The 25,751-nt window shown below is 31.3% G+C and overlaps 2 protein-coding genes across 5 annotated transcripts; both read left to right on the top strand.

The window, feature by feature from the left end:
* The first annotated feature begins 41 nt into the window (after positions 1 to 41).
* Positions 42 to 7,184, top strand: LOC132758338 (IQ motif and ankyrin repeat domain-containing protein 1-like). Its single transcript, XM_060749954.1, has 6 exons — positions 42 to 151; positions 3,625 to 3,812; positions 4,069 to 4,180; positions 4,677 to 4,811; positions 5,026 to 5,163; positions 6,515 to 7,184. The coding sequence occupies exons 2-6, from the start codon at positions 3,644 to 3,646 to the stop codon at positions 6,660 to 6,662; spliced, it is 702 nt and encodes a 233-aa protein (XP_060605937.1). The 5' UTR covers positions 42 to 151; positions 3,625 to 3,643; the 3' UTR covers positions 6,663 to 7,184.
* A 1,734-nt stretch (positions 7,185 to 8,918) lies between these two features.
* LOC132758336 (something about silencing protein 10-like) lies at positions 8,919 to 24,761 on the top strand. 4 transcript variants are annotated; one of them, XM_060749948.1, is made up of 16 exons: positions 8,919 to 9,078; positions 12,079 to 12,277; positions 12,651 to 12,704; positions 13,605 to 13,746; positions 14,236 to 14,298; positions 14,923 to 15,044; positions 17,266 to 17,352; positions 17,645 to 17,701; positions 18,013 to 18,122; positions 18,796 to 18,892; positions 19,954 to 20,081; positions 22,299 to 22,383; positions 23,102 to 23,214; positions 23,645 to 23,726; positions 24,081 to 24,188; positions 24,626 to 24,761. In XM_060749948.1, the coding sequence occupies exons 1-16, from the start codon at positions 9,068 to 9,070 to the stop codon at positions 24,713 to 24,715; spliced, it is 1,548 nt and encodes a 515-aa protein (XP_060605931.1). In that variant the 5' UTR covers positions 8,919 to 9,067; the 3' UTR covers positions 24,716 to 24,761. The 4 variants fall into 4 exon arrangements, with proteins under 4 accessions (XP_060605931.1, XP_060605930.1, XP_060605929.1 ...); XM_060749947.1 differs by having other exon boundaries at positions 13,605 to 13,752; XM_060749946.1 differs by having other exon boundaries at positions 13,605 to 13,755.
* The last annotated feature ends 990 nt before the right edge of the window (positions 24,762 to 25,751 follow it).

Genomic DNA, 25,751 nt, shown 5'->3' with positions numbered 1-25,751 from the left:
TTTTATTATCAAAATATTTTTTCAATTTTATGAGTATTAGTTATAATAAAGTGAAATTACGTTATTTATATTTCCAGTTTTGATCGTTTAACTGGATAAATACTGAGGCTGGAATTTTATCTCCAAAATTCGAAGACAGGCCTAGATGTTGGTAAGAAATCACTATATTTCGTCTGCAAATTCTCATTTTCAGACCTACTTCGGGTAATATAAACTTTTGGCAAGCTGATACAGAACCAGTTCAAGAACTTAAAAAGTAATCATCAATGTTTATGGGCTTTTCTATTTTAGTGGGATGTCGATGTCATGAATAAACGTTTCCCGATTGTTACTATCGCAATCACATGAAGGTTGGGAATATAATAACAGAATAAAATTTTCAAATGTTAAATTGTTAAATTTATCTAACTTTACATTAACACATTGCTGCTGACTATTTTTCATTGAGATCAATTTAAACTTCACTTTTTAATTATTCAAGAGAGAAAACAGTACGTATACAAATAACACACATCGTCTACAATATTCTCTTTTGGTTTTTATTAACAAGTTTGCAGACCCAGGCCCAAAGTGTCTAACATCACATTTTTATCATTGTACATGTAGATGCCAAATAAAGCGTATTATTTCAGGAAGCAATTGTTATCTACTCCTAATCAGTTCCTTGCGAAAGTGAAGGCAACTAGTACTGGTAAACTGCTTGACCAGGAACGTCGCCACGGGAACGATGAATAATTGTTTGGAAAATCAGATAAACTACGAAACACTTATTGGGTTCCTTTTGTTAAATTTTGGGATCGTAATTTTAAAATTTTTTCTTGTAACCCAGGAAATCTTGATTAAACTTAATTTGTATTGAAATGTTGTATTAGTTACATAAGGACTCTGCCGCGCCCAACGTGCTTTAAATTTTGAAATAATTATGTTGAAGTTAAGGCTTATAGTTACTAGTACACAGAAATCTCAGATATCTGGTATTGAAATGTTGTATTGTTCAGTAAGACCTCTCGGGCCAATGGTTGATTGGACATATTATGGTTGAAGTTAAGGCTTATAATTATATAGTTACTAGTACACAGAAATCTCGGATATCTTGTACTAAGGATGCTATATATTTATAAGGCAAATGATTTATGAGGACCTATTTTATATGAATGTTTAAAGTATTGTATTTTTGAAAAGATATATAGGATAAGAAATTGTTGAAATGTAAAGGTAGGGGAATGTAGGACAGATTTAGCTTAGAAAATAAATTGTTTCTTGAAATATGTAGTTTTGAATGATTTATAAAATATATTAAGATTGTTGTTTTGCATCGAATGATTTTTATAAGTTAGTATTCAATCATAAGGTAAAAAAAACAAGAAAAAATTATATATTCATTTTTCAGATCAGTACGGATAAGTATCACAAGAAATATCATACCGGTATATTTACATTTAAGAATATAAAGATTTTATTTTGTAGCACTTGCATGATAAACAGCTATAATAGTGCAACTTTCATAGCTGTAGACCTGTATGTGTAATAGAACTTGTAAAACATTGAACAGCTGCTTAACACATATTGGGTTTTTCAAATCAAATAAGATTAAAATATTTATGTATAAAAAAACACACTTTAGATTAAAGAATATTTATCTCATCCCTACCATATCCCATACGGGAGGTGAAACTACGTTACCTAAGGCTGGCCTGAATTGTACACGTGTTTCAGACGTCACATAAACAGAGAAAAGAAAGTTAACACTGGCATTTAAAATATTTTTCATTCTCTTTATTTTTACAGTATTTCAAATTTGTGACAGAAATGTGCAAATATTCTTTGCATCAGAAAATTTCCTACCCGAATATTAATTTAACTGACAAGTACTGCTTTTCAAGCAATTAAAGGCAACATTCAAGATCATTAAGACAAGGATTTGGCTAAATGACACAATTGTCAGAAATTGTCGTACAAAGTAACAAAGGTAGGCAATTTACGCAATTTACGCATACCTCTCTTCCAAAAGCAAGTGACATTTTTCAAAATTGTAATTCTTTCTTTTGATTAAACAAAAGTCGTTCCGGATTGTTACAGCTTGTTCAACATTGTTACAGAAGAGTTGGCCTTAAAATATTGAAAATTCGTAACATAAAACTGCAAATGAAAAAAGTAACCACCCTTTCAGTTTCAAACTCACGTGAACAGGTTTGCAAGCAGCACTAGAACCATCCTCATTTACCGTATTTACCAGTATTACATGTAGAATATACGGCATGTGTAACGTGCACTAGAACACGTGCAATCACGTACTACAATAGATTTTACGTTTGATACACTTTTTCGGAATTTCTAGTATTCATGTGATTATTTAGATGATTGAAAAAGCGATCGAAAAATGAAGCCTTAGAATTTTTTTCTCATCTGCCAATAGCGGAACCAATATACAGCCTACAATGAAAATACAACTAGTCGTATCATATTTCATTTTCAACTGCGTCGTATCATTTCGTACAAAGCATTATTTTCTTGAAGAAAAAACAACTCATCTCATGTAAATGAAATTTTAGTAAGTGATGCAAAATTATATTTTGGAGTTTATGGTAAACTCTGAAACGAGTATATATATGTATTTGTTTCGAAGATAAAGCAATATGTCTATCCACAAAACTTCATAAAATTCTTGCAAGTTCGCTATTATTTTTGTTTTCCAAAATAGTTGTGCTAGCAACATATAGCAAATGATGCGGAAAACTGCGGAGCTTGTTTATACATATACACATGTATCTGGTTTTCAGTCATCCTAACAAAAAGAGTAATATACAAATTACACCTTTTTCATTCAAAGATGGCGGCTTTTATTTACAATTTGTCTACGACGCAGTCCTGATTCCCATTCCTCTAGGACTTGATAATACTCACACGATGATTTTCAGGAGTAAGTGAATTGTTTCATAAAAAAATATCCAAAACATAGTTTTGCTCAGAAGACCCATTGGAATACCATTGTGCTGAGAGTAGGCCTAGAATAACGGAAACATTCTTTCATTGCTTAAAAGTTTATGAAGTTACAGGAGTTGAGGCATGTAAATCTTATTTTTCTTTAGAAAGTCATCTCAAAACTATGATACAATAGTAATTTGTGGTATAACTTCTTTCGACGATGATTAAATTAATTCAGAATATCAGATAAGAATTTTATAATTATAACAATGCTATTGTAATCTTCGTTACATCATGTTTATTACCTTTACAGATTGGTTTCTCTCAGACATTAAGCTTATATTACTAATAAAATTTAAACCTCTAAGAAAAACTATTAAATAAAAATTCACCTGGGGATTCTATTGCCTTAAATTTGTTTCGAAATACTGTACAATATTTTTGTAAACTCCCTGGGGATTCACCCGTTTAGAGTTCTATATATTGGCTTTTATATGACGCTAACACAATACTGTATTGATTTTATAGTATTGGTAAAATATACGATTAGTAATCAGTTTAAACTTTGCTATAAATATACAGAATTTAAAGTAGAAATACAGTTGATATAAACGAAGTGGACGCATTAAGATTACAAGTAATTTAAAGTGTACATAGCTTTATCGTAGAGAAAGAAATTTACATTTCTGATTTTTAAAGGAAATAAGAGAGAAAGAAAATGCCACCTAAAGCAGCAGCGAAAGGAGGAGCATCCAAGCCAGCAACTAAGACGACGACCAAAACAGGTGCAGCTAAAGGAGGGGCTTCTGGAACTAAAACCGCTGCTAAAGGTGCAACAAGTAAAGATGCTAGTAAAACAGACGTAAAGAAGGTTGAGGAAGAAATGGGTAGGTTTACAGTTTTCAACTCAACTCATTTACTCAACTCATTTAGTTATACTTTGCTAAAAGTTCATTTTTGTCTATAAAACGTTTCGTAATATCTTGTGATGTATGATATTTAATACTATCAACATAATTATTTATGGTATAATTACAGACCTTCCATTATTGACCAATTCACTTTAAAATATAAATATTTAGAATTATATACTTCTGGAAAATACGAATAAACTACATCAAACACGTGCGTCATTTATTACAGCAAAAGTTTCCATTAAGAAGGTCTTAGTTCCTGAAGAAATTGGGTTTAAGGAAGTTGCTGTACTGCTAAACTTAAGTGGTGACCTTGGACAAAAAATAAAAGACTCAAAAAGGTAAACAAAAAACAAATCTTCTTTTGCGATCAAATATACATGTATCTGATACGTTAAGGTATTTTGAACTATTTTCATTTATTACAGAGAAATACTGGCGTTGTTTCGTTTCTTTATATTTTGACAATGTTTTACCACGGACTTTAATTTACAATTTAAGTCCGTGAAATAAAAGTCCGTGGTCAACGAAAAGTAAACATTACATTTTCATAATAACTGTTATTGTTGTAAATATAACGCAATTTCGGCTGTAGCATATATCAATAAATACCTTTATAAAGTAAATACATGTAAGTAAAATCTTTGTAATTTATTGTAGTGTACATTTGTAGAGGCGATATATTTAAATACATAACAAACAAAAAACACGAAGAAAACAAGCGAATATCTCATTTTAAAACGATATTATATAACTCTAGAATCTCTCTGAACAAGTCATTTGAGTTATCTAGTATTTACTTGCACAATTATAACGTTGTAAGTATGTGCTATTCAGGTGGACGTTTATGATAGACAGAAATGGGAACGTACACACGTTTCTCAAGTATAGAGATGTTAACATGATCAGTGTCACATCAAGTTTAGACTTCCAGAAGGAACCTTTGAGGAAAGCATTGATGGGGGCTCTAAGGTAAGCTGCTTAACTATTCAATCTGAGCACATAGTCAATACTCTTGATAACATACTTAAATGATATCGATCTGAAATAAGATTTAAAGAACCTAGTTATATCATTTAGATTTTTAAAAAAGAAAATTAAGAACATTATTTGTATTGAATTAGCCATTCTGAAATAAAAGCTGAAAAAAGATAACGAAAGAATATATAATTATGTTATTTTTTAGGTTCGGTAAGCCTCATATTATAGACATTAGCGATGCAGATCAAGGAAAGGCTCTGGACAAAGCACGAGAAATTTACAATGAAATTTACGATGGACTTTGGGACGATTTAATGGACAGAAGTTTATTAGATTTTGAGAAGTAAGAAACACTTACACGTACTTTTCTTAACTCTGTATCCATTGATATTAATGAATGAAACTTGGTCTACCAACTACGAGATAGTACTAACAACACAATAACTTAAGTGAATATGTAATCTTAAACGGATAATCTTTGAAGATAAGTGGCGGCCTTGTTGTGAAGGTGTCTGCTATTTTGGGGTATATTTGATCACGGACATATATGAGACATCATTCAGTACTAGTTAGTTTAAACGGTTTAAATAATCTTAAAGCTTTAATTATTATCGAGCTGAAATAAATGTTTCAACTACTTATAACCTTAGTAATAGTAACGAACATTTATAAAGATCCACTCATTTTAATTAAGGTATAGGGTAGAAATATTGATTCTATTATAAGAACACATACATTTCTATAATGAGGAATCAAAAACTAAAAGTACAGTGTAGTAGGAAATTTACTAGTATCTAAAGAAACTCGATATCGATATCGGATTTCATAAAATTAATTTAATTTACGGCGTTTGTGATTACTGCTTTTAAATATCCTATTTTAGTACATTCTCGCTTCGCTGGCATTGCTTGACCTAATAATGGATTGCTATTTAATTACGGTGTTACATTTCTGTAACATAGATCTCTGCTTTATTTTTCTATCGATTTGATAGGACAACTTCTTAAATTGATTTTCAAGTACAACATGTATACAGATTTAACAAGTGGATTATTTTTGGAAATCAAATATGTTTAATCTCTGGTGTTTTATTGATATTTCAACACGTAGGGTTTATGTACTTTAAAACAAATCTTGTCCGTAAATATATCTTATTGTAAGGTCATTGTCATCGTGTGCAGACATAACTGTATGTTTTTAAAAAAAATGTTTGAAAATGTAAGCAAATTCCTACAACATGAATATATTGGTTTATTATTTGTACGTCATTTTCAAACATACTATGCAAGATATTTTGAAAGTTAGAAATGTTTTTAAAGTGGATATTTATAGCAAGGTGAACGAAGTGAGACATTGTTTATAAAAGTATTTAAGTAATATCGACAAAAGAACTGTACTGTACACGATGTCACGGAGCTTGTTTTTTTTTTTTTTGTTTTGTTTTTGTTTTGTTTTTTTTTTGTTTTTTTTTTTTTTCCAAATGATTGAAGCTGCTGCTGTTGTTACGTTTCTGATGTAATGTGTGCAGCATTTTGAAAAGGTAAATGAGAAATGATGCTACATCAAATGAACCTTTAAATTCATACCTTAAGTTTAAGTGCTTAAATAGCTACTTTTGCGAACAAATTATAATACTGATTTATTTTTACATCAATTCGAATATTAGTGGTATATATTTTTTTTTTTATTTCCAGGTGTGGAAAATTGTATCAAGCAAATGATGATCAAGAATATCATAACGCTTTTGACTACAGAGTGTCAGACTTCCAATTCATGGTTTACACGACTGCAGACCCACCATCAACAGCTATGGACACATTCTTCCCTGTTTACATTGATTAAAAATACACTGTACTGTTTCGTTGTTTTATAATGATTTAGATATGATTCGTAGCGTGAATATTAACAATAAGCCAACAAGAACGCAAGCGTGTTTGAGTACTGCAAGATTTATTTTAAGACTCTGTTAAATAAACATTTAGTCAGATATGCTGCGCGTTAGTCAAGCATGAATTTATAGTCTTCTCTACATATGCTACAATATATGTATCTACATATGCTACAATATATGTGTTCTGAATTCATTCATACGCCTGTTAAGTATAAGCAGGTAGAAAAAAAAACTTAACCGGATAATCTTTTACAAAAATAACGCTTTTTATAATTTTTATTTTGACATAACAGATTGTGTCTTAGTCACGATCTAATATCTATATATAAAAAATGAAAAGCAATGATAGAAAGGTGCAATTGGGTTTTTGTTTTTAGATCATAATTATGTTTATGTTTTTAACTTTTTATACATTTGTAATTGTTTTTGCAAAATTTGAGTGTGCATATATAATAAACACTCACACATTTTAATTTAGTTATTCATTTGATTCAAGTCTTTGAAGTGTTCTATTTACAGAACTATTTTGTTTATATGCCGAGTTGATATTTTTATTTAACCGTTATTCTGCCGTGCAGCCAAAAATGATAACACTTTGTCACTAAATGATGACCAGCCTGTGACATCCATACTGATAACTGGTCACCATAATGTTGACCGGCCACTTTTTTTAGGACGAAGTCCGTCTGAGATCGATTTGACTTCCTATAAAATTTACAGGGAAGAAGTAGGCCTAAGATTTCAAACTGAAATCCTGATTCTAAAATTAGTATAATAATCTAAAGGATCTTTCAGTATATCTTATCAAGCTTATAAAATAAAATGAACATTATCTATCTATTATCTATTAACTTAAACGAAAATTTAATCCTTTAAACTGTATATTTCGACTATTGTTTTTTATTAGCATTTTACTATTTCATGTTCCGAAAAATAGTAACAGTGAACATTATAGCTAAAATATCACCATACACTATTAGATGACCGGGTGAATCGTGTGCTGCTCCTTTAACGTTTGTTTAAACCGGTATGAGTAAATTACGCTTCTTGAAATATTGTGGTTAGAGGCAAGCAACTTTATATACTTTTTATTCCAATCAAATGATGTAAACATTTTCTTAATTAAATCCGGGACTTGAAATTGTTTGATTGTACTTTATGCACGTTTTGGAGAGGAAATGTTTCCAAATACTTACCAAAACATTAATCAATAAATTGTTTATTGAATTTTACAAGAAACTTTTATTTTGATACTACTTTTAATAGATGCCATTTTTTTTTAAAAAATAGTTTGATAACATAATATAAATTGTTCCCTTTGTAGAAAAAATATCCCAGATGCGCCAAGAAAATGTCCATTTCTCCGACATATAATATTTTAAGACATTAAAAATGAAGTATAAAGCAAACTTTCATTATGATATTATATTCAATATATATAATGGTAATTCATAAACATTCATTAATTGTGCCTTTCATGCAAAAATATTTTCAAATATTTTCGAATTAAATAAATCTGCCACCGATGCTGCAAAAATACCTCTCGCATGCTTCTTTTTAAAGAAGCAAACTTGTAGATATCAAAATTCGGTGTAATGTTCGTCCATTTTTGAATCATTTCCGGTATCCGATTAAAGATCAATTTTTAAAAGTTATATAAAAAATATTTGATGGTTTTGAGTGAATGTGATAAATATTGTACCGAGAAATGAGAAAAATGGATTGTTTGAATGATATAATTTGAAACTAAGAAAAACATGCCATTTTGAACAAAACTAAATTTAACAATTTCGGAATCATAAAAATTAAAACGTATGTCAAAAATGGGCTGAGCAATATTACACGCACGCACACACACACGCACGCACGCACGCACACACACACACGGTGAGTGACTGTATGTTGCGGGTGATATATGGATTTTATCTATATTTAGCTACATGGTTTACAGTACTGCAGTACAGTACAGAACTTACAAAATGTTTTTTTATAATAAAAACTACTGATTTGGGATCGAATTTTAAGATATCTTTTAGTTTCCTCATTTCAATGGTTAACGTAGAAAATATGTTTCAAGACTTTTAAATAATTATTAATTTGTAGGACTTTATTATTGAGGATCACTGAAGAATGATTGATTATAAAATGAAAGTGTTTAGTGGTGTTCAACCTTATACGGTACTGTACGTATACGATAACTTAGTGTATTAATAAAACAACAACAACAATTTTCAGCATGTGAAACAATAATAAATAAAAAAGGGACCCTAAAACACGTGTAAACAAATAAAAAGAGTGGTCTATCGGAAAAAGTTTGGCATTTTATTTATTGCTAACTTACACGGGAACAGGAAAAATGCCTAAAAAGTGAGATTTCATCCTTGCAATAAAAATGTGCGGTAGACCGACGTTTGAACTTTTAATCCCAAAACAACAGTGTATAATAAATAAAATTTAACAGTTAAATGGTATTTGAGTAATAAATGACATTAAATTTACATATGAAGGTACTTCAGTGACTTTAAAACTCCGTATATCGTCTTTTAATCTTTTGTGAAATCAACCTATTTCTTTAGATAATTATACACTTTGTTTAAATTTTTTTTAGAATTATAAATTATTTTACCATGTCTTTGTCATTTCAACCAACAGTTAATTTAGGGCTTACTTATCGACAGACCAGCAGAGACCGTTGTTTTTGCGGAGACCATCAATTAGTATGTCCAATGCGAATAACTTGTATCAATAGACGCTCTGAAAGCAATATGGGTTGTACAATTTATTATAGGGAACAAAAGAAGCTTTGAAACATAACATTTTGCGGAGACCATCGATAAGTAGGTCCATAACTTGTATCAATAGACGCTCTGAAAACAATATGGGTCGTACATTCATTATAGGGAACAAAAGAAGCTTTGAAACATAACATTTCTAAATAATTAAAAATCCTCCAGAAAACGAAGTTATTTGAATATTCTTGATAATGTTTTATTTGTGATATTCCGGAATGTCAATAAAACTGGCACATCGGCACATCCGGGGTGATCATGTAAATTATAATAATTAAAAAACAAATAAACCATGAAATTTATATCCTCATAATTGAATACCCAATTGATCTTATAATCATAGGGTAACAGATTTTAGAATACCCAATTAAATGGAACCAATACCGAATTCCACATGAAATGATGGAGTAATACCCAATTCACTTTCAAAGCTTATCTTTTGCTGTGCTGATAATTCATTCTGATTATATGTCTTCCTTGTATGCATTATATTCGATTTTAGGACTTTTCACCCCCTGGACATGTAGGCCTTGGTCTTTCCACCTCCTGGATGTTATATACATATTTTTTTTTTATAGAATTGATAATAATATTGAGAGTTAAGTACACAAAACAATTAAAAATTACCAATTGCTAAAACAGATTAATTCTACATTTTTGCCACATTTTAACAGGTGTTTAATTAATTCAGTTTTAATGAATTACCATCTGTCAATCTGTTTCCATCTATTAAAAAAACATAAAAAGAGGCGCCGATTTATTAATTTGGGTGCAAACAAAAACTTTTATAGCCGTTTATTTTTGGGGCTTCGGGTTTGTTATTAATTAAAATGCAAGTAATTTTACAGGGGTTTCTGAAACAGAAAAAAGGGGGCAGGTGTCGTATAAACAATGCTCAATAAATTGCTATGTTTGCATTAGCAAATTAGAGGGCAAAAATTGTCTGATGGTCTCCCATTTTTCATGCCCTATGTTCTCTGTAAAGTTTTATTTTTCTGCAAACTTCGAATTAAAAAAATTGGGGATTTAAATCCCCTATAAAAATTTAAAAAAATAGGAGAAGGTGTGAACCGTTTTGGGGGTCCTGGGGGTGAAACTTTTTAAAATTGTGAAATGTTTTTAAAAAGGGGCAGTTTTTGGCTTTTAAAACTGCTCATTTTGAATGCAGTTTTCCAAAATGTCTGAACTTACACAAGTTTTTTTAAATTCCAAAATTAGCAATTTTAGCAATACTTTTTCCCAAGATCAAGAGGTTAAGGCCTCTTCCCAATTAAAGGAGAAAAACGACTGGAAATATTGCCCAAATATCATAAACATAGTAACTTTCAGTAAAATAAAGCTAAAATATTTTATGTACAATGACTTGAAATACGATATTTTACTAATCTTGTACACATAGTCATAATAAGTAAAATTCAGAAGCACAGCAACAGTGTAATTATGTGGACCTCTGTAGGTAACTTACTGTAATTTTTTTTCAATACATATCAATACATTTATTTTGTTTGTTTATCTAAATTAAGAATGCGGTTTTTATTTTAAAGAAAATCAGAGTAAAAAAAAAACATTCATAATAATTGTTTACATAATCATTATAAAATTTCAAGTTCCTATGTATAATATGAATTCTAAGTGAAAAAGAAATAATACAAGTGATATTATGTTTATCACAATTTGAAACTCTTCATGCAGTGGTGCAGGGTTTCTGCATTTTATTGTTTATATGAGAAAATTCTGGATATTTTAAATCATTGCACGTAAATATTTTAGCCATATTTTACCTAAAGTTTATTTAGCGCGGAGGAAGGTTGTCTAGTACTGGTGTAACTCTCCAGGAACGATGGTTAGGAAACTACCCGCCTATATGACTGAAATACTGTTGGAAAAAGGCGTAAAATGAAACAAACAAACAAACAAACAAACTTAAAGTTTATATATGTGTGATATTTGGGCAATATTTTGGCATTTTGTGCCACCCCTCTTGTGAATATGCAGTAAAGGATCTTAATTTTATTTATTGAAAGAATAAGATTATAAATGCATTTTTCTGAACTATAAAATTTTCTAGAAGTAATTTCAATACTAATTGCAGAATGTGTTTTTAGGTTAAGCCTATCTTTTGTCTTATGATTCAGAAATCATGTGGGATAAGTATTTGTCACTTGTGGACAAATTAATAATTACCGGTTAGTTATGCTAGAAAGCTGGTTTGGTAGATTGACTGTCGAGATATTACCAAATATGTGTAACAGCCAGAATGATAAACAAATTAAAACTAAGTACATGTATATTGTAGGTACATATCTATATTTGAGCCGTTTCATGACAAAACCAACATAGTGGGTTTGCGACCAGCATGGATCCAGACCAGCCTGCGCATCTGCGCAGTCTGATCAGGATCCATGCTGTTCGCTATCAGTTTCTCTACTTGCTATAGGGTGTGTAAGCGAACAGCACGGATCCTGATCAGACTGCACAGATGGGCAGGCTGGTCTGGATCCATGCTGGTCGCAAACCCACTTTGTTGGTTTTGTCATGACACGGCTCATTGATCACTTTTATTTCTTTATCTCTATAGAGGAAAAAGGAACATTGATGTTGAAGAGAAAACTGGCCCACGGAAAAAGAAGTCAAAGGTTCATAAGTGGAGTAGTGACTTTGTACCGGAGTATGCCTCGGATGATGAGAAGTTGTATGGAAATAGTGAGGAGCCAGATCCAGATTCCAGGGAGTATATATATGATGATGTGGACGAATTCCATGCTAATAAAGAAAAGGTAGATAAAATTGTTGTACTTTTCATTTCTCTGTCTGTGTATGGTTTATTATCAAATAATTGCATCAGAAATACATATATTATGAAATTCACTAAAACTTCAATGCAGCCTTAATTGATGAAAATATTTGTGATCTTAGTTCTTTCATACAGATATTTTGGACGGATTCAGACAATAAATTTGTAAACTACACTAACAGGGAGGAAATATATAGCTTTTATATACTGTACTGTAAAAAGTCCTTTTCCAACAATAATTCAAAAACTTGATGAATGAATAAGTAATCAATGAATATTTTTGTGTCCAATATTTCCGACAGTATATTGCATCTCAATATATTAATGAAACATACATTGTCTCTTGTTTGTTTCAGATTCTTCTAGATAAAGGATACAGGCATGATGAGGAAATACAACAATCTGATGAGGTTTGTTAATTGGTTGTATACCACTTCATGTGTATTAACTGATTGTGTCTACATTTACATAGCTTGTTAACTGATTGTACTGACATTTATATGTCTTGTTAACTGGTTATATATTCATGTTAAATTATAATGTCTTATAACTGGTTGGTATAAACGTGAAATTATACGATGTCTTCCTTAACTGGTTGTGTAAACACGTTAAATATAAATGTCTTCTTAATGGTTATGTTATTACACGTTAAATATACATGTCTTCTTAACTTGTTGTGTATACACGTTAAATATCATTACATGTCTTTCTTAACTGGTTGTGTATACACGTAAAATAATACATGTCTTCTTAACTGGTTGTGTAACACGTAAAATATACATGGTTCTTCTTAACTGGTTGTGTATACACGTGAAATATAAATGTCTTCTTAACTGGTTGTGTATACACGTAAAATATAAATGTCTTCTTAACTGGTTGTGTATACACGTTAAATATACATGTCTTCTTAACTGGTTGTGTATACACGTTAAATATACATGTCTTCTTAACTGGTTGTGTATACACGTAAAATATAAATGTCTTCTTAACTGGTTCTGTATACACATAAAATATACATGTCTTCTTAACTGGTTCTGTATACACGTAAAATATACATGTCTTCTTAACTGGTTGTGTATACACGTAAAATATACATGTCTTCTTAACTGGTTGTGTATACACGTAAAATATACATGTCTTCTTAACTGGTTGTGTATACACGTTAAATATACATGTCTTCTTAACTGGTTGTGTGTCTGAATTTACATATTAGAATGGTAAAAATGAGAAGTTCTTGTATTTAGATATGTTATACATTTTAGGATTATACAAAATTCTAACTTGTATGTAGGTCACTTATTACATTACAGGAGGAAGTTCTAGCCTTGGACTCGGAGGAGAGTGACGATGAAGAAATTCGTAATTTAAAGGCTCAGCTCAGACGAGTTAAACAATTAGAGAAAAAAGAAGCCCTTGGTAGCGACCTTGAAGATCAATCTGGGGATGATGATGATGATGATGATGGTAATTTTATAAATGATTTATTATTTATATATTATAATCTTGATTTGTATTGAAGTATCATGTTCTTTTTTATTTAAAGAGAATAAAGCCATATATCTGCAGCAAAAATTTAAAAAATAATACTTACAAAATGCTTGTATGAAAAATATATGGTATAAATTGCCTTAAAAGCGAATGGCGCATACATGAAATTATTGCACTAGTTATGAAACCCTAGTTGAAATAGCAGAATGATATTTTTATCCCAAACATTGTTATTCTGTTTACATACTATATTCATGTCATAATGTGTATTAAATACCAGAGACATTCTATGTTACAACTCTGTCTAGAATTGAACATAAGATTATGGAACTACTATACTTATTATGTTGATAAATTAAAAAAAAAATATAATATTTTATAAGATATAGCTTTATACCCTTTAACTTAAATTTGTTTTTAGTGTGACTATATATTGATTATTGTTTATTTCAGGATTGCCAGACCAGAAAGCGTGGGGAAGTAGGAGAAGTAAATATTATGGAGATGATGATATTGGTGAGTTTTAAATGTTAATTATAAGGTATATATGAGAAGTAATTCATTCTCTGTAAGGCAATATGGCCAGCATGAGGGATAGCCTTCTGGCATATGTGTTTATCTTGTATGTATGTACATGTTTTTATGATAGAAATTACCATACTATATTAAAGGAAAAAAGCAAGTGTCTTAGTTTTTATCGAGAATGTAAGCCATTCATTATGCATGAAAAATATTAGAAATATTTTAAAATACAGATACTTTGGTGAGTATAACTACCCTGTAATTTAAGGTAGAAATATTGTGCTAAACTATAAATACGTCTACTTAATAGCTATGCTTAAAGAGTGGATCAAGAACAACTTCTTCAACTTATTTTGATATGATGAAAGTTATTACCATGTTAAAATGTCATCCGTTTGCCTAATATAAATTGATTTGTTGTAGCATTGAACTCCACCTCTAATGGAAATAGTGAATTTCCTCCTAGTTAAATAGTCAAGATGATCTGACCTTCAAACAGGCATAGTAAATACATAAACTGTCTGATCCTTTCACCATTAATGCATTGATTAACAGTTTAGTATGATCTAGTATAGAGTGATATTATAAGAGAAATAAATGTTGGTGTTATATTTACAGATATGAAGGACATGGAGGAAGATGATGCTGAGGCTGTCCTCGAGGAAAAAGAAGCCCTTAGGTTACAAAAACAGATGGCAGAACAACTTGATGACCAGGACTTCGGACTGGACATCTTTCAGGTTTAGTATAAATATATTGTCAAAACAATCTTTATTTTATGTTTATATTATGCCACCGCAGCATCTGCGATGCGGTGGCATATAGCGATTCACCTGTGTGTGTGTGTGTTTGTTTGTGTTTGTGTGTGTGTGTGTGTGTGTGTGTGTGTTATATAGATTATATAGTGAACTTAAAAAATCTTCTTGTGAAAAACCAGTAGTTCCAATTTCAACCAAAACTTGGCAGGATTGATCCTTCGGTTGAAGGGCTTCCAAAGTTGTTCAAAGAATTTCATTCCATGCAGAAATCTGGTTGCCATGGCAACCAAAAGGAATTATAAGAACAAATTTAAAAAAATCTTCTTGTAAAGACCCAAAAGGCCTAGAGCTTAGATATTTTTGCATAAGGCATTGTCTGGTAGACTCTACCAAGATTGTTCAAATTATAGCCCTGGGTCAAAATCGGCCCCGCCCCGGGGTCATTGATTTTCACTATATGTACATATAGTAAAAAACTTAAAATACCTTATTGTAAAGACCCAAATAGCCTAGAGCTTAGATATTTTTGCATAAGGCATTGTCTGGTAGACCTCTACCAACATTGTTCAAATTATAGCCCTAGGGTCAAAAATAGGCCCCGCCCCGGGTCATTGTTATATAGATTATATAGTGAACGTAAAAAATCTTCTTGTGAAAAACCAATAGTCCAATTTCAACCAAACTTGACAGGATTGATCCTTTGGTGAAGGGCTTCCAAAGTTGTTCAAAGAATTTCATTCCATGCAGAAATGTGGTTGCCATGGCAACCAAAAGGAATTATAAGAATAAACTTAAAAAATCTTCTTGTAAAGACCCAAAAGGCCTAGAGCTTAGATATTTTGCATAAGGCATTGTCTGGTAGACCTCTACCAAGATTGTTCAAATTATAGCCCTGGGGTCAAAATCGGCCCTGCCCCGGGGGTCATTGATTTTCACTATATGTACATATAGTAAAAACTTAAAATACCTTATTGTAAAGACCCAAATAGCCTAGAGCTTAGATATTTTGCATAAGGCATTGCCTGGTAGACCTCTACCAAGATTGTTCAAATTATAGCCCTAGGGTCAAAATCGGCCCTGCCCCGGGGGTCATTGATTTTCACTATATGTACATATAGTAAAAACTTTAAATACCTACTTGTAAAGACCCAAAAGGCCTAGAGCATAAGGCATTGTGTTGTAGACCTCTACCCAGATTGTTCAAATTATAGCCCTGGGGTCAAAATCGGCCCTGTCCCGGGGGTCATTGGTTTTCGTTATATGTATATAGTAAAAACTTTAAAAAAAATTCTTCTAGCAATTGACAAATGCTAGAGGTTAGATATTTTGCATGAAACATTGTGTAGTGAACCTCTAGCAAGATTGTTCAAATTATAGCCCTGGGGTCAAAATTGCCCCCGCCCCGGGGGTCACTGAATTTCAATATATACATATAGTAAAAAATAAAAAAATCTTATTGTCTGTAGGTACAAGGTACAAGGCTTCAAAAACTTAAAATACCTTCTTGTAAATGCCCTAAAGACCTAGAGCTTAGGTATTAATGCGGTGGCATAGCATTTTTCTCAAATGCAATCTTGTTGAGTCTACATTATGTATTGAAATTTTCTGATTGATATTGTTTGTAAGTGCTTCAGAATGGTTGCAGCAATGCTCTTATCCAGGATGTCATACTTTTTATGTGGAGATGTTATATGCATTCAATGTCATAATTCTATACAAAAATTGTATCATAGATAATGTGGAAAGTGATTTTGATTTTTTTTCCTTTTTTAGTTAAAGCTAAAAATAATTTTTAAGTTAAAAACAAATTTATTAAGCCACAAAACAACTTATTTGATATTTCATACTTATTTTTAATAAACTTTGTTGAATGAGATGTACATTTTAGACGTAAGAGAAAAGAATGTCCCCTTTTCTGTAAGAGGAGTGTATTGCTTCTCAGACAGCTGTTGTCAGTGTTTCTGTGATGAATTTTTGGGAGTGAGCTTGATTTAGAGAAGATGAAACTTGTGATATAAGTGCATTTAGTACCAGCATTTGATCATTATCTCTATAATGGTGCTGTTCTATTACTGAATGAGATTTTTGAAGTAAAAAATAATTAAAAACTTCATATTTACTGTAGTCTGGAATTTACAATAACAATGTTAATGTTGAAGTGACTCAATATTAAGTTTATCTAAGTTTGTTTTTCTCTAAACAGCCATCAGAGAAAGTGAAGGATACCTCAGAGAAAGAACAGAAGATTGTAAAAGATCTCTCCAAATTGTCAAAGAGAGAAAAAATAAAGGTAAATTTAATATTGCTTTTTCAAGAAAAAAATATTTTCCAAATACAAACATGAACATAAAAATGTAAAATATATCTTAAGACTACAAAAAGAGAAGTTTACAATTTGAGACATTAACACTCCGGTTAACTGATTAACTTCAAACTTCAGATGAAAATTGTAAGCAACGCAAATAAAGCATGTTTTATTGTATTTTCACTGGCATGTAAAAGTGTACTTAAATTCTTCTTAATATTGAATAGTTGGTCTTTTTTAACAGCTGCTGTAACATTAAATGTTTTGTTTATTACAGCTGCTGAAGAAAGAGTCTCCAGAACTGATCACCTTAATTGAAGACTTTAAATCTAAGGTTTGTTTTTAATGTAATAATGATGGTTTGTTATATGAATATTATCACAGTTAAAATGTCTGCCTCTCAACCCAGGGGCCATAGGTTCAAAGCCTGCTAGGATCACGGTTGTATTTCCTGATTATCATATGACACTAATACTGTAAAAAATTACTAAAAGTGGACTCAGGAATTTTTTCAAATAAGCTTCAAGCTTTTTCTTAATTGACCTAAAAATGAATATGCTTTAACAAAAATGACTGAAAATATTTAATGATGATATATTTGCTGATGTAAATAAGATTAATGAATTGATCAATTAATGATTGTAGATGACAGAAGTACAAGATAAGTTATGCCCCTTGAAAGATTGGATAGACAGGAAGGACCTGAAAGGGAAAGCTGTTGATTATGTTCTTACAAAACTCAAACTTGATTTGAAGTAAGTCTTATGAATCTTCTATGTTTTGACACTTACTGTAGTTCAATATGATAATGTTCGAGTTTCCTAAATACTTTCTGATATGTTACTTTTATGTTGTCTTAAATATACAAATCTCCATTATCATAACTAAAATAGTATTAGAATTCAACCTTCATAGATGGATAGATCTCTCAAGAAGAAGTGTATTGCTTAAGTACTTAAATTTTCATTTGCATAATTTTGGAGTTATTTTTTATTGTAAATTTTCATACTTTTTGTCCAGAGCATAACTCAAAGTCATTATGGTCAGGCATCGAAAAATATTTTTAGAGTCACTCATACTGCAGGACTAGTAGCTTCTAAATCCAATGTGCAGGCAACATTTCTCTACTCGTCCTGCATAGATTTCTCTTAAATTCTACTTGTAATTACGAGCCGACAATTGGAATTTTCGATCTCTGATGGTGCATAATAAATTATCACCTGCTGACAAAGCCTAACTACACCAATATTGTAAATATATTCAGTTTCAGTTCAGTTACTCCACCAATAGTTAGCTACCAATAGTGTGTTGTGTTTTAATTTATAGTTATTGCACCAATACTGTTTTCTGTTTCAATTCAGTTACTGTACCTGTATTGCATTTTGTTTCATGTTCTAGTGAATGTATCAATATTTTATTATATTTCAGTTACTGCACCAATATTGTGTTCTACTTGATGTTGAAAGCTAAACAAGCTCCAGTACATAACCATCCTGTCATCAAAAGATTGTTACAGTACAGAAATGTAAGTGGCACCACATTTTAATGTTTGTCTTTTTATTGTTTTTACTCAGGTGCCTGTTCATACTTGAAATATGCCCGGAAGGGCACCAGGAAGGTCTTCCTCCACCAGAAAAGCTTGAAAGTCGCCATATTACCTGTACTGTGTTGGTGCAATGAAAAAACAAACGGGGAGAAAAAACCTGAAATAAAAATAAGACCATTTTAAGAAGGATTATTTTTGTTCAAATTGTTAATATTCTCTTGCTTCTTTCATAAGAAGCTGGTATAAACAGGCTTGTACTGTTAACAATATTCAAAACCTTGCTTGGTTATTGACTTGTAGTGTATGATTTACTGGATGCTAGTTTATATTTAGAAAATATACCTTGATATTGAATGCATTATGGTATGATATTGCACGGTATAGAGTTCAGCTCTGCAGAAATATAATCATGAAAGTCATAGGCCATGTTCACAAACATCTGAATGACTTGCATACATGTACTATGCAATATTATTCCATAAAGCTCTCAAAATTAAGATATATTTTTTTTCTAATACCTATGTATGATAAAAGGGTCAGAAAACATTGTTGGACTAAAGGGCTATTCCAATCTACAGTAAAATTGTTGATACATTTATCAGTCGCACAAATATTTTGTGTATAACAAATTTTTGTAGACTGTAGAATGTTAATTTTCATTCAGTAACCTAGTTGTTGAATGTACTGATGATAAGAGGGTAAACGCATTTATCTGGAATGAACAAATTATGGTGGACATCATAACATAACTGTAAATTGTACATGAGGGAATAAGAACAGTGGAGGAGGGGTGCATTATTGTAATAGAAAAAAAACATGCACACTTCCATTCTACTTGATTTATATACGAAATGAAAATCTCTAATACCTTGTTTAGGATAAACAACATTTTGTTATATGTAGGGTCAACATGTTTACTAATCTGTTCAAATTGTTTTTGACACAGGTAAAGCACAAATTGTATAACTAATTAAAGTTGTAGAGAGCAAAATTACCATGTATTACAAATTGCATGTATATATATTATGTATTGTTATTAGATAATGAAGCAATTGGAACCACTAGATGAACAGATGAAAGAGGAGATAGATGAAATAGTAGAGAAACTTAACAATGGTGAAGATGTAGAATTTGACAAGAACATAGAGAAAACAAGAACTTTTGTCAGGTATGTCTTATATAATATATTTTATAAACCTATCTTGATAATGAACATCTAATGTTCTAACAAATGCCTTCAGTTTTGGGACAAATTAACATGGTAAGTTTTATCTTCTTCCCCAGTCACATATGTGTATCTGACATTACCTGATTGTATCTCACTATTAGTATATTTAAGCTTAATATGTTGTGATGTGTACAAACATAAATTTTAAAATATGAAAGTGTTTTGTTTCATTGTTTTATTAACCAGGTTTTCCGAAGGAAAAAAGTGGTTATAAGATTGAGGTATGTCGGCGGGCGGGCGGACGGGCGGGCGTAAACAATTTCTTCTGTGCGCATCTTCTCCTACATTTTTCAACGGATTTTGACCAAACTTTCACAGAAGCTTTGTCATCAAGTGACCTGGCGCATATTGTCAGGGTTTTGTGATTGGATAATATTTGACCTAATTATGGCCCTTTGTTTTTTTTCCTTATATAGAATATATAGTGAATAATTTCTTCTGTGCCCAACTGTTCCTACATTTCTCAATGGATTTTGACCAAACCTTCACAGAGGTTTTGTACTCAAGTGCCCTGGCGCATATTGTCAGGGTTTTGTGATTGGATAATATTTGACCAAATTATTGCCCTTTGTTTATTTTCCCAATATAGGATATAATTATAGTGAACAATTTTTACCCTGGCAACTTCTCCTACATTTCTCAACGGAATTTGACCAAACTTTCACTGAGGCTTTGTCATCAAGTGCCTTGGGGCATATTGTCAGGGTTTTATGATTGTATAATATTTGACCTTATTATGGCCCTTTGTTTTTTTCCTTATACAGATTATATAGTGAACAATTTTTACCCCGGCAACTTCTACATTTTTCAACGGATTTTGACCAAACTTTCACAGAAGCTTTGTCATCAAGTGACCTGGTGCATATTGTCAGGGTTTTGTGATTGGATAATATTTGACCTAATTATGGCCCTTTGTTTTTTTTCCTTATATAGAATATATAGTGAATAATTTCTTCTGTGTCCAACTGTTCCTACATTTCTCAATGGATTTTGACCAAACCTTCACAGAGGTTTTGTACTCAAGTGCCCTGGCGCATATTGTCGGGGTTTTGTGATTGGATAATATTTGACCAAATTATTGCCCTTTGTTTATTTTCCCAATATAGGATATAATTATAGTGAACAATTTTTACCCTGGCAACTTCTCCTACATTTCTCAACGGAATTTGACCAAACTTTCACAGAGGCTTTGTCATCAAGTGCCTTGGGGCATATTGTCAGGGTTTTGTGATTGTATAATATTTGACCTTATTATGGCCCTTTGTTTTTTTCCTTATACAGATTATATAGTGAACAATTTTTACCCCGGCAACTTCTACATTTCTTAACAGATTTTGACCAAACTTTCACAGAAGCTTTGTTATCAAGTGCCCTGGCTCTCATTATCGGGGTTTTGTGTTTTTTTGTTTTTTTCCTTATACAGAATATATAGTGAAAAATTCTTCTGTGCTGAACTCCTACATTTCTCAACGGATTTTGTTCAAACTTTCACAGTTACTGAAGCTTTGTCATCCAGTGCCCTGGCGCATATTGTCGGGGTTTTGTGATTGAATAATTTTTTTTTTAATTATGGCCCTTTGTTTTTTTTCCTTATACAGAATATAATTATAGTGAACACTTCCTCTGTGGCAATTCCTCCTACATTATTCATGTTTAACATTGCACATAGTTACATTGTTTGTTGCTTGTATTTGTATTTCAAATACAACATATTTATCTACAATGGTGATAATTGAAAACCTGGTTTCATGGCATTGCCATGTTTCTTGTTTGCAAAATGATTGGTTTTCTTTTGTCAGTAACTATTACATTGTTTTTTATTTGTCAGTAACTATTACATGGTTTTTCATTTGTCAGTAACTATTACTTCATTTTGACATAAACTGTTTTTGCCAATATTGATGTGTCTACAATAAGATTTAATTTCCTGGGATAAATAACATCAAGTCTTGGGTTTATGTTTAATTTTCATGTACTATATATGATACTAGTAAAGTACTTGTAAAGTATAAAAAAAAATCACTAAACAAGATCAAAATGTGTCTCACCAAAACCAGAAGACTGTTGCCAGGATCCCATGGTAATGCCACTTTACTGACAGTCTTCATAAAAGATTGGATAATGTTTTTAGTTAAGTGATGTTTATTATTTTGGTAGAATTAAAGAAAAGGACAGAAAAGCACATGCAAAGAAACATAAAGAAAAGGTCGTAACTCCAGGTGCTGTTAAGGAAGATAGTAAGGTAAGTCTTTTGAGTTTATCATTAATATATATTTTTATGCCCCCCAAAGGGCTGCATATTAGAATCACATTGTCTGTCTGTACAAACCCAGAGGTACTTGTGTGACTTGGAGAACAATAGGTAACAGTAAATTCTCTTTGATCATATTCATTCCGTTTTTACTTGTGTGACTTTTATTAAGCCTTGTTTGACTAAAAAATGGCTAAAAAGATCAAAGGAAAAGTCACATAAGTACCATTTTGTAAGTACGTCTGTCTGTGCATCCCCACTTCTTTCCTGTACGGACTGTAACTTTGTCATACATTAAGGGATTTTGAAATAGCTTGGCACAAATGTCTACCACATCAAGACAATGTGTCGCGTCCCTACTTCAAAGGTCAAGGTCACACTAACATTTTGAAGTTTCAAATTATTACAATTAGAGATAATAGGTAAACACATTGGTTTATTTTCTGCCTGTAACTTCATAACTCATGAACCACTGAAGCTATTCTCTTGAAACCTCGTACATATTTTCAGGATCAATATTATTGGTTATCATCAAGGGCAACTATGTTGAGCATAGATATTTACTTTATGCTATGTCTTTTTTATTTTTAATTAAGAATTTAAGTTCTGTTTCCTAAACTTCCAAAGGTATCCAATTAAAAATATTTTTATGTGTATTTAGGGTTGTATTTGTAAGTCAATGTAATACTATTTCTACTAATAATTGTAGAATGAGAAGAGGTATGAGACTAAAGGAGAGAGAGAAGCTTTAGAATATTATGAAATGATGAAAGCTGGTAGACCCGAACTATCTGATGAAGACGAGGAACAAGACAGGGAAAGGTAAATAAAAGAGGATTTGTTTTAAAGATACCAAGCATTATTGACTTTTATCAGGCAAATACAAGCATAAATTCTGTAAATTAAAATAAACTTGAATGAAACTGCATGTACAGTTTGCTTGAAATCCTGTTATAATATGAACCATTGATGTGTCAGGGATTTTTTACCCTATCAAAGTTTTCAATTTTTATTAAACCAAAAATAAAATTTATTTGATATTATTCATGGGCATTTTCCATTAAATATTTTAGAATTTTGTGACATTCTAGATGAGTCAGACCTTGCCTGTAACTCTTACATTCAAGTGTTAAAAATTAAATTTATGTCAAAAGTCACAACTTGAAGTTGTTTTTGGGACATTTATGTTTTTCATAGGTAAAAATGTTGTATGAAACAATGCAGTAACAATGTCAATATTATCCATTTACAGTGATAAGGAAGGTGAGGATAACAATGAAGAGCAGGATGACGGTGATGAAGATATGGATGGTAAAAGAGGAATATCTTACCAGGTTTGTTTTATATGCGTTAACTGAAGTTCAATAGAGTCTATATGTTTACAGATCCAAGTTTTAAGTAATTTCTTTGAAATTGTTTTTCAGACAACAATAACTGAAATTATAAGCATTTTATCAAAATCTTTTCTCTATAAGCTCTAGTTTGAATCAAATATTAATAGTGGATTTTGATGTATTTTTGATCTTATATTTTATAATTATGCTAGGACAAAAGACTAGAAATTTAGCTCCATTTCAGAAATGTTAAGTATCCTACAAATGATATCCTACAAATGTTAGAAAATTAAAGGGAAACTGTAAATATTTTTTATTTCATTTTGTTGAGACATTCTCTATTTCTGTGATCAGATTGAGAAGAACAAGGGGCTGACAGCTCACAAGAAGAAAGAGTTACGTAATCCACGTGTAAAACACAGAATGAAATACAGAAAGGCAAAAATAAGGAGGAAAGGACAGGTATAAGTCAATTACATAAATTGAGATAATTTTATAACTTTGATGTTAAATGATTTAAAATCTGAGGAAAATAATAGCAAATAAGTTAATTTACTTGGCCAGTATTGGGAGTTTATAAATAATCACCAGCCTTTGTATTGTTTCTGATCAGGATATATATGTATAGAACACAAATGATGTGTTCAGTATTTGAATGTTATATGCCTATAACATTTGCCATGATAGAATTTTAACTTGGTATATTTACAATGTTAAAATAAAATTGACTCCATATTTGAAATCATTATGGCATGAATTTTTCAAAGAATCATTTAACATGTTTGCCTATGATGAAAGAAGACAAATTATGTTCACTTAAATCATACTCTTGTAATTGAATTGTCTCAATTAAATTATATGATTATAAGTTGCTGTCATAAATTGTTTTTGTTTAACAGTACAGAGAACCAAGAACAGAGATGCACAAGTATGGTGGAGAGATTTCTGGTATCCGAGCTGGTATCAAGAGAAGTGTAAAACTGAAATGATAATTGTAATGTATTAACGTTTAGAAAATAAAAACTGTTACATATTCTCAGCCTTTAATTATCTTACCTAATTAATCAACTGGTACATTATGGAGCCATTTAATGTTTCATTTGTCTGTGTGCATTTTCGAGAAAGTATGTTCTTCATGAAGGGTCCGGTCCATAGCTTCTGCATGCATGAAGGGATCGGAAAAAAAATTTTAACTTCACATGTTTAAGTCCAAGGTGCATGGTCACAGCTGAGGATTGAATGTGTATTTGTAATATAACCCTTGGTATTGTTGAATTGTGTCCAGTCCATTACTTCTGCTTCAGAAAAAAATTGTTACATAAGAGCACCATAAATAGATGGTGTGCCATATCTCTAGGGATTGGGATTGGGGCGTCCGTGGCCGAGTGGTTAAAGTCGTTGACTTCAAACCACTTGCCCCTCACCGCTGTGGGTTTGAATCCCGACAGGGACTTTGGATTCTTTCATGTGAGGAAGCTATCCAGCTAGCTTACGGAACGTCGGTGGTTCTACTCAGGTGCCCGTTTGTGCCTGAAATAATGCATGGAAGGGCACCTGAGGTCTTCCTCCACCAGTAAAGCTGGAACGTCGCCAAATGACCTATACTGTGTCGGTGTGACGTAAAACCCAATCAAACAAACAAACAAATAAATTCAGGGATTGAACTGTACGTCATATCGTCACCTTGGCGCAAAAAGTACTGTAACTGACATTTTTGAAATTTTACAGGAGACACAAAAAACTGATTTGTTCATTTTGAGTAAACCCTTTTAATTCCAGACAATAATGTTAAAATATCATTAATAAGTATTATTAAATTGGTTTTAAACATTACAATTATTCATTTATGTATAAAAAGTAATTAGACATTCTTCTACACTTACATGACTTTTTGCACTGTGATTTTAAACGCAAAAAGTGATGTAAGTGCACTTACCATAGTTTTTGCACTAACTTTAATTTTAAGTATCGAAGTTACTGCATTGCATAGACATTGAAAGATGTTTATTACAAACAAATTAATTG

The sequence above is a fragment of the Ruditapes philippinarum genome, unplaced genomic scaffold, assembly GCF_026571515.1.
Source record: "Ruditapes philippinarum isolate M1 unplaced genomic scaffold, ASM2657151v2 ctg667_1_1_1_1, whole genome shotgun sequence".
Lineage (NCBI taxonomy): Eukaryota > Metazoa > Mollusca > Bivalvia > Venerida > Veneridae > Ruditapes > Ruditapes philippinarum.
Note: the sequence above shows the minus strand (reverse complement) of the source record. Positions and strands in the feature narration are given on the sequence as shown.